The 10,048-nt window shown below is 40.1% G+C and overlaps 1 protein-coding gene across 1 annotated transcript; it reads right to left on the reverse strand.

The window, feature by feature from the left end:
• Positions 1–602: 602 nt before the first annotated feature.
• LOC149218885 (uncharacterized) lies at positions 603–1,607 on the reverse strand. Its single transcript, XM_089386652.1, has one exon. The coding sequence runs from the start codon at positions 1,605–1,607 to the stop codon at positions 603–605; it is 1,005 nt and encodes a 334-aa protein (XP_089242778.1).
• Positions 1,608–10,048: the final 8,441 nt, after the last annotated feature.

Consider the following 10,048-nt stretch of genomic DNA (forward strand, 5'->3'; position numbering starts at 1 on the left):
GCCTTCCACGTACCCCGACTGTTCCAGTGAGATAAGCATAGGTAAAAGGGGTTTTAACCTATTTGCAATAACTTTAGATATGACTTTATAGATGACATTACAAAGAGCTATAGGCCTGAATTTGTCAGGGGTGATGGAATTCTCCTCTTTGGGGATGAGAGAAATGAAGGTGGAGTTGAGGGAGGGGAGAAGCCAGCGCAGGGCCCTTGATTCCTCTACAATCTGCCAAACCTCCAACTTAATCATATCCCAGAAAGCGTGAAAGAACGTGGTTGTGAAACCATCTGGGCCAGGGGCCTTACCTTCTTTGAGCTGGGACATTGCCTCGTCTACTTCGTGGAGAAGAATAGGGTGCATGAGAAGCTCGTTATGTTCCTCCGTGATGAGTTTTGGCACATTGCTGATTATCTTTCCAATAGCCTGTTGCCGATCTTCTGCTTGTTCTTGGTGAACCTGTTGGAAATGATTGAGGAGTACCTCTTCGATTTCCTCATGCTTCTCTACTTTTGCCCCCTCTTGATTCTGAATGAAGGGTATATTATTATGCATCCTTCTCTGCACCATGGTTCTGTGGAAGAATTTGGTGTTGCGCTCCCTCTCCTTTAGCCACCGGACCCTGGACTTTTGCCTCCAGTAGATTTCCTCCTGCTTTCTCCTCTCTTCAAGTTGATTTGAATGTGCCATTCCTGATCCAGGGTTGCCTCCGTGTGCCCTTCTGTGATTATTTTCTGTTGGAGATCCACCAGTTCCTGATATAGCTCCTGTTGCGCCTTAAATATATTTCCAAAGGTCTCCCTATTCCATCTTTTCAGGTGACTTTTTAGAAATCGTAGCTTCTGTTGGAACTGATACATTTTTGCTCCTTCTGGAGGGATGAAAGAGGCCCAGATGGTCTTGACAAAGTCCTTGAATGCAGGGTGCGTGAGCCAAAACCCCTCAAATCGGAAGGGTCTTTTTGTCAAATCCCCTGGTCTCTGCCATTGTAGAGCAATCGGCCAGTGATCCGAACCAGTATGTGCAAGTATTGCAGCCGAGAAATCTCCTCCAAGATGCACCGCATTGTCTGAGATGAGAAAGCGATCCAATTTAGAGGCAATTTGATGCTTGCCAGCTCTGCGATTGCTCCAGGTGAAGGTGCCATTACAGAACGGCATATCTATGAGAGAGGCATTTTGGATGAAGTCCTTGAAGCGAGCAACTTCTGGTTCCATTCTGATTCTCCCTCCTATCTTTTCCTCGATTTTGGTTATCATGTTAAAATCCCCTGCCACAATCCATAATGGATACCTTCTGTTTATGCTCAGCGCTTCTATAGTATCAAGGAGCGCGATTTTGCTTCCTGTGTCTTGCGGAAAATAGACGTTAGATAAGTTACCATGAATATTGGTGCCCAGAATATGAAAGGCCGCCTGTATGAGATGATGAGAGGCATGAAAATCAGTGAGAGTTACCGCTTGGGTATTCCATGCTATAGCAAGCCCACCTGAGGCTCCCGAGGCATCTACAGCAACCGATCGACACCCTGGCCAAGCTTTTGAGAGAATGTTACCCAGAGTGGAACTATTGCATTTAGTTTCCTGGAGAAAGCACATCTGCGGTTTTTCCATTTTGATCATATTTTTTAACATCCTGAGTTTTCCAGGGCTGTTGAGCCCTCTTAAGTTCCAGGATACAAGCTTCATGGTTCAACTAGAATTGGAGGGCCTGTAGTACTTCGTCAACTTCGCATATCTGCCTGAGTCCACCAGGATTTTCCCAATCTCGATTGTTCTCTGGAGATCTGTTTTTCTTCCTCTCTTTTTGGTATCCTTTGGGCGCAGGCTGCCGTCCCAATTACTTCCTGGTTGTATCCCTAATTGGTGTTGGTGGTAGGCTCTTGAGATGACCACTTCGAGCTTATTTAGTTGATTCTCAGATATTGTGTCATATGCTCTCTTTTTGCAAGCTAGTTCTAGTTCCAGAATGTCCAGACCATGTAGATCTATGCTTTCTGGCTCTTCTTCCATTTTTTGCACTTGACTTCTTTCCTCTTGATTGATCTCTGAGTCCTGTGGGAGGTCTGCCTTACCATCTACATCCATTTCCTTGTGACTCTCCACTGTATCTTTCTGATTCCGGCTAAGGATGGTCGGGATGATGATGGGAGGCTGAGATTTAGGAGGGGGATCAGAAGGAGGGGGATGGGATGAAGAGGAAGGGCGCGCATGGTTGGTCTCAGAAGACAGGGGTTGTTCATTTGAGGTGTGGGCTAGAATATCGAAGCTGTTCTTAGATGCAGGGTCATGGGATTTGGTAGGCTGGGGTTTGGACCCATTCTGGGGCTTTTTATGCGAGCGCTTCTGACTTTGGACTTTGGTAAAACCATCTTGGGTTGGGGTTTCAGAAGGATCAGAGGATTTGGCTTTGACATTTTGAGGGCAGTCCCTGAAGAGATGCCCCAAAGCATGGTACTTTCTGCACCGAAAGGGCATGTGTTCATAGTCGAGAGGCTGGATCCACTCCTCGTCTCGGTGGGCAAGAGTAACTGACTCTGGTAAAGCTTCATTCAGGCGAATAAAGACACATATTCGAGCGTAGGAGATATACTTGCGGGATTTGGTTTCTTCTGCCGCTCTGATGTATTCTCCCACTCCATTTCCTATGCCCTTGAGAATGTCTTCGTCCCAGTATTCGTCAGGAAGAGAGTACAATCTGATCCACACTGGTGCCCAAGTGAGATCTTCCTTGTCTGGGTTGAATCTTGGAATCCATTCCCTCAGATATAATCCTGCTGAGTTGAAGAAATAAGGCCCTGCTCCCAGGATCCTATATTTGTCCTCTAAGCAGAAAAAGATTGCGGTGAAAAAGCCCTTCGGCCCTAGCTGGAGAGTGACATCTCCTTTGGGTTTCCATTTTGCCGCAATCCAGCCATATAAAGCTCTCTCTGTCGGCCAAAACCCTATGAACTTTCCAATGAGGGCATGATCTTTCATGTACTCTATTCTTCTGTCAATCTTGTCTCCCGGCAGCTCTATTCGTGGCCGTTCTTTGGCCACAGGTCGGCACGTTGATGAGGATATTTTCGGGCTTTCTTCTTGAGTTTCTTTTTCTTCTTGTGGATTGCTGTCTTTGTTCTTCTGATTTCCATTCTCTTTGTCATTATCTTGATGCTTTTTTCCTCTGTTTAGAATTTCCTGATCTACCGATCCAAAAATGACCGCTTGCTCAGGATCTTGCAGTGAAGGGGAGGGCTCTGACGCCCCCCCCTGAGGAGGTTCCATTGCACTCCGCTGAACCCCTGCAGCTCTGTCACGCTACAGAGATTCCTTTACAGTGCTTGAGCGCGTTCCGCAGTACCGTCGGCACCGTCGAGGGTTTTTTCGTCAGAACCCTAGCTCCGTTCCCTTTCACTATTCTCTATTTGCCTGCCAATGTAAAGAATATAAATGTTATAATAAAAGACTTTTTAAAATTGTTGAAAGAATTGATGTTGTAGCTGATGAAGCATGCAAAAATCTAAAATAGATAAAAACAAAAGATTATGACAATGAAGAAGATGGTGACTATTTTCCCACATCAAATCAAAATGATATTGAAGACGAAATCAATGAAGCACCAGAAGAAGAGATAATGGTAGAGGAAAAGACTCCGTCCAGATATGTTCGGAAAAATCATCGAAAAACTCAAATTTTAGGGGAAAAAGAGGCAGGTGTATAGACATGAAGAAATATTACAGGGACCTTAAGCTATCTAGCACTACTATCCTCCACTGAACCTCAAAATGTAAATGAAGCATGAAAAGATGAATGTTGGGTCAAGGCAATGGATGAAGAACTTGAGCAAATTAAAAAGAATGATACTTGGGAATTAGTTCCTAGACCTCATGATAAAGATATTATAGAAACTTAATGGATATTCAAAAACAAGCTGAATGAAAATGGAGAAGTCATTAGAAATAAGGCCAAACTTGTTTGTAAAGGTATGCTCAACAAGAAGGTATAGATTTCGAAGAAACTTTTGCACCTATTGCCAGACTTGAAGCCATAAGGATGTTTCTTGCTCTTTCTAGCTTTCAGAAATTCAAAGGATACCAAATGGATGTAAAATCAGCTTTCCTTAATGGAGATAATTTAGAAGAAGAAGTTTATCTTGAATAACCAGAAGTATTCTTTCATGGAAATGATGCAAAACTTGTATGCAGATTCAAAAAGGCTCTCTATGGTCTGAAATAGCCTCTAAGGGCCTAGTATTACTGCCTTTACAAATATCTACATCAACAAGGTTTTACAAAAGATTCACGCTCTTCTTAGTATTATTTCCAACACCATTGATTTCTATGAGCATGCTATGACCGGTATGATCGTCTTAAGGCAGGGATATGCCTTGGTTCTTCTATCTTCCAATTTGAGGAAGCCTTGCTTAAGGATGGTCTGCACAAGATGGGGGTGCCAGCGGAACTTTGAAGGTGTGTGAGGGGATAGATTTTTTTTTTTGTAATTATCATTTCCAAATGGATCAAATGCACATTGGTAGTGCACCCTAGAAGAATGAGTCGGTGACTATTCACTAAGAGGATAAGTGGCACAGGATTGTATCACTCGATATTGGATTCAACTTTGACTTTGACAATGGATTTTGGACTTCCTAAGAAGGAGGTTAATCTTGATACTGTTTTTGAGGGTGGAGGTGTGATCCTATGGATTCCCTTTTTTATTGATATGAGCATTGTATCCTTTTAATTGCTGGTTGAGAAAATGTGCATATGTGTATATATGTATATCATTATAAATATTGTATTGAGCTTGATTTATAAAGCTCCATAAATACTATGGTTATTTATATGGTTGTTATTGTAAATACCATATTGAGTTGTGTTATAAAGCTCCAGTAAATGGTATGTTTGTCATGTTTTAGTAGATTTCCATTGTAAATACTGCAACAAGCTATGTTATAAACTCCATGGGCAGTATGTTTTGTTTTCAGTGGTCTTGTTGGTTATAGGACTCATTGAACACCAAGGACAGTTTCACCCCATGGGGGAGGGTTTTGTAACAACGCTGGTTAAAAATACATGTAAAATATATATAAGACCATGGCCATGGACACATATTCCAAGATGAATAGTGGGAAAGACATCCTAGTGGGGTGTCACTTCAGTTATTATGGCTAAAAGAAATTGGAAAAGGCGTTGGAAACGCATGAGGCATTATTTGGAATTTTATTTATGAAAATAAAAGAAATTAGGAGAAAATAAGGTGAAAGCTCATAGGTTGCATGTGAGGAGGGAAATGAAGGAAAATAATGGAAATTGAAGAATATAGAGGCCTCACTAATAAAAAGGTTTCTCATGATTAGTTGGCAAGTCTTGGTCAGTGTAAGCTTCGTCAGTTTAGTTTTGGTGCTCTCTCTCTCTATTCTCTCTTTCTCATACTCTTGGACACTTATGTTTTTCTTGGAGCACTCTTGGAAAGTTGGAAAGTATGTCATGCTTGGATTTTTGAAGCAGGAAAGCAAAGTAAGAGTAGGAAAGCACAAGAGGACATCAAGATCAACAACTACATTAGGTTTTTCTTGCAACTACTGAGTTGCATTTATCTTTTCCTCACTATTTTTAGCATGCATGGCACATGCACATGGTTTCTTGGTTATGATCTATCATTGGCATGGAGGATTTCTTGGATTGACAATAGATTTTCCTAGCCTTTCAATTTCCTAGATAGGCATGTTGTTGTGGGTTTATTTCTTTGTTTTTCTCGTTGGTTCTCATGTTTCCTTAGCTTGGGTTTAGTTACTAGTTTATGGAATCCCTGGTTGGACAAATGTTGTGGAAGCCCTATAACAACTTGGGTTGAGTTACTAGTCCCGGAACCCTTGGTAGGAAAATTTCTCTGCAAAACCTTGGTTAGTTGAGTTACTAGTCCTTGAAGCCCTGGTTGGACAAGTGCTATGGAAGCCCAACAACATTGTGGGTTGAGTTAATAATCCTGAAAGCCTTGGTTGGAACAAACACTTTGGAGCCCTAGAATCCTTGGGTAGAGACCAACCGGATGATGATTTTCTGATTTTCAACCATGAGGTGGAACCATTGTTTGACGGGTTGAGGTGGTCTGGACTTTGGAAGCCCTCGATGGTTTTGATTGATGTGTTTTATGAAATCCCACATTCATGCTTGGAATATGTCACAACGATGATTGGTTGAAGAGAGATTTGGCTCATCAATGTCTATGTTCGGGTGGAACGTGGTATTCCCATATCAGGTTGGCTTTGCACCATTAATATGAGGTTATTTCACCTTATTATCTCATGAGTATTATACTCGTTTTTATGTGGATTATATGGCTATTGTTTCCTTAGTATTTTTTTTGTTATTATGGTGGTTATGAATATGTATTATGATAGTGGCTATGTGTGGATCTCATCATGTTTCTACTTATAAATGAATGAAAAATGTTTCAATGGCCTAACGGATGAAATAATAGCTAATGTGCTCAGGCATCAATGCTTCTTAGCGATTCTTAGATAAGTATGACACTCGTATTCTTAGATCTGTTGTTTACACTTGTAGATTACATATTTGTGATATGATTGAAAAAATTCATGTCATGGCTATTAGGGGTCCAGTTAAGGGCTTGTTTAATAAATTGGATTTGTATCATCATTACCTGGTTACCTTTATATTATGAAGGTGTCATTCAATTTTTGCCAATGACATGGGCTTTGGGCTTGAAAATGTGGCTCAAATGTTGGGGGTGTTGGCACAACACTGAGAAAAATAGTCCTTAGATGCTGCTAGGCCTTGTCATGAGAGTGTCAAGAGCCTCCTCGGCGTTATCAGAACCATAGCATGGGAACGTCGAGAGGTCAAGTTGTCTGAAACCTCAATGGAACCTAGGGGCTAGCTACGTGAGTGGTTGGGATGGTTATTAGGAGTCCTTTTATTGATTTTGAAAGTTTGTATGGTGTGTTTCTTTCGATTCCACTTCCTTAACATGAATTAGGTGGTTCAATCCAATCATAGTAGCCTTTCTTCACATGTTTACCTTGGTTGGCCGATTACTTGTGTAGATGTGGGAGGAAGCTATTACATCTAGTGCAAGAAATCAAATAAGATTAGAAATCAAAAAATACAATGAAATCAATGCATACAGTTCACGCAATAGAATAGGATTACAAGTAAACATCTACACTGAAATCAATTCTTGTGGTGCAAGGAATCAAATAGTATTAGAAATCAGCTACACTGAAATCAATGCATCGAATGCAATAAATCAAATAGAATAAGGAATCAATATCTGTACTAAAATCAATGTATCTTTTTCAATGAATAACGTTGTATCACCCCCTCCCTCTCACCCCAATCTCTTTATCTCGTGCTCCCTTTATCCGTGATCTCTATTTTCCTCTCCCTCACTCTCTCTTTCTCTATCCTTCCCTCTCTCTCCCTACCATCTATATCCATATCTCCCTCCATCTCTTTGTATTTGTATCTCTATATCACCCCCCCAAACACTCATGCTCTCTCTAACAATATATATCTACCTCTCCCTCCCTCCTTTTATTTGTCTCTCTCTTCTTCCCCATCTCCCCCCTCAATCTATATATCTATGGCCCTCAATATCTCCTTCTTTGTCTCTCTATCTTAGCTCCAAAACATACATACACTCTCTCCATATATATCTATCTATCTCTCCCTACCTCATCCTCTCCTTCTTTCTCTTTTCCCTTTCTCTCTCTCTCTCCCCTCCCCTTCTCTCCCTCTCTCTCCCATTCTCTCTTTCTTCCCTTCTGCTCTCCTCTCTCACTGACTATCTCTCCATCATCCCATTGTCTCTCTCTCTCTCTCTCTCTCTCTCTCTCTCTCTCTCTCTCTCTCCACCTTTCTCTCTATATGTTTTTCTTCATCCCTCCCTCTCTACATTGAAATCAATGCATCTATTTCAGTGAATAAAATTGCATCTCTCTCTCTCCCCCTACCATCTATATCTATATCTCACTCCACCTCTCCTTCTTTGTGTCTCTATCTCACCCCCACAAACACACATGATCTCTCTCCATATCTATTTATTTATCCCTCCTTCCCTCTCTATCTCTCTCTTTTTTCATCTCTCCCCCATCTATCTATATCTCTTTCTCCCTTTGTCCATCCTTCATTTTCTCTCTGTCTCACCCCAAAAGCATACACACACTCTCTCCATAACTCTCTCTCTCTTTCTCTCTCTCACCATCTCTCCATTTCTACGTTGTCACTCCTTCTCTCTCTCTCCACCTTTATCTCTCTATGTATTTCTTCTTCTCTCCCTCACTCTCCTCTTCCAACTCTCTCTCTCTCTCTCTCACACACACACACACACTATCTCTCCATTTCTCCATTGTCAGTCCTTTTCTCTCTCTATGTATTTCTTCTCTCTCTCCCTCACTCTCCTCCTCCAACTCCATCTCTCTCTCTCTCTCTCTCTCTCTCTCTCTCTCTCTCTCTCGTGTGCGCCCCTGCCCCCCCTCCCCACTATCTACATCTATGTCTCCCTACATCTCTCCTTATTTTTCTCTATATCTCAACCCTCAAAACACACACACACACACACATATACACATATATATATATATATATATATATATATATATATATATATATATATATATATATATATATAGGGAGGGAGGGAGGGAGGGATATATCAATATATATATCCCTCCCTCCTCTGTCTCTCTCTTCTTCCCTCTTTCCCACTCCATCTATATCTCCATCTCCCTCTATCTCCCCTTTATCTCTTTATATTGCATCCCAATCAAACACACTCTCTCTCCATATCTATTTATCTCCCTCTTTCTCTCTCTCCACCTTTCTCTCTCTATGTTTTTCTTCTACCCTCCCCCTCTCCTTCTCTCTCTTAATTCCTCTCTCTTCCTTTCTTTCTCTCCCTTTCTCTCCCACCTCAATCTATCTCTCGCCCGCATCATTGCCTATCTCATTTTCTCTCTCTCCACCCTCCTACTTTGTCCCTCTCTATTTATCTCTCTCCCTCCCATCTCCCTCTATCTCCCCCCATCATTCCATATCTCTTTCTCTCTCTCTCAACCCTCCAAATCTCTCTCTCTCTCTCTCTCTCTCACACACACACACACATCACTCCTTTTCTCTCTCTCTCTCCACCTTTCTCTCTCTATGTTTTTCTTCTTCCCTCCCCCTCTCCTTCTCTCTCAATTCCTCTCTCTCCCCCTTTCTCTCCCACATCCCTTTATCTCTCCCCTCTCTCTCTTTCTTCATATGGTCAAGAATTGTGACTATGTGCAATCAATAATATATGTAAGGTATAAACATTAATACCTATAATGGATATTGTTATTATTATAATATATTTGAATAATAATAATAAATATCATTGATTATTATACCAATAATAATATATAAAGAAATAACATGTTAAAGAAACAACTGTATGTTAACTTTACATTAGACTGACCAATTTCTTCTAATTGAATTGGTAGGTATATGCCTTACATTTTACATTTTAAATCATATCCTATTATTAATAATATGTTGAATTAATATAAATTTCATATATGTCTTATAAATTCAACATATTAATATAAATTTAACACATTGAGCCGACATTTAAAATTGTTTACATTCTTAAATTGCACTTACACATCTCCCCTTTACGGGGTTGTAGAGTGCCTCTCGGTGTAATAACGTTAATGGCATACTTTCTTAATGTTAAAATAATGAATTTGATTCACCTTAACTTAGAAAAGTTATCATGTGATCAAATGGATTAAATATTTGGAGGTACAAGCATTTTAAGGTGCAAAAAATTAAGGTATTAATTAATTTTAGAAATTTAATCTTTCTTAACACTCTATGAATTCAAATTGACATGGATGTAAATATGTTTCAATTTCATTCGTAAAATATTTTTATGTATTTATTTATATATTTTATATTAATGTTGTAATATTAAGCTTAAATACTTATACTATATTTATGCCACTTCAAAATATATGAGATTACAAATCTCTTTGAACACAAATATAATTAATATTAGGGCATATCAATTTTATTTATTTATTT

Source organism: Pinus tabuliformis, chromosome Q (assembly GCF_031772625.1).
Source record: "Pinus tabuliformis cultivar Carrire ecotype Pingquan chromosome Q, CPIR1, whole genome shotgun sequence".
Lineage (NCBI taxonomy): Eukaryota > Viridiplantae > Streptophyta > Pinopsida > Pinales > Pinaceae > Pinus > Pinus tabuliformis.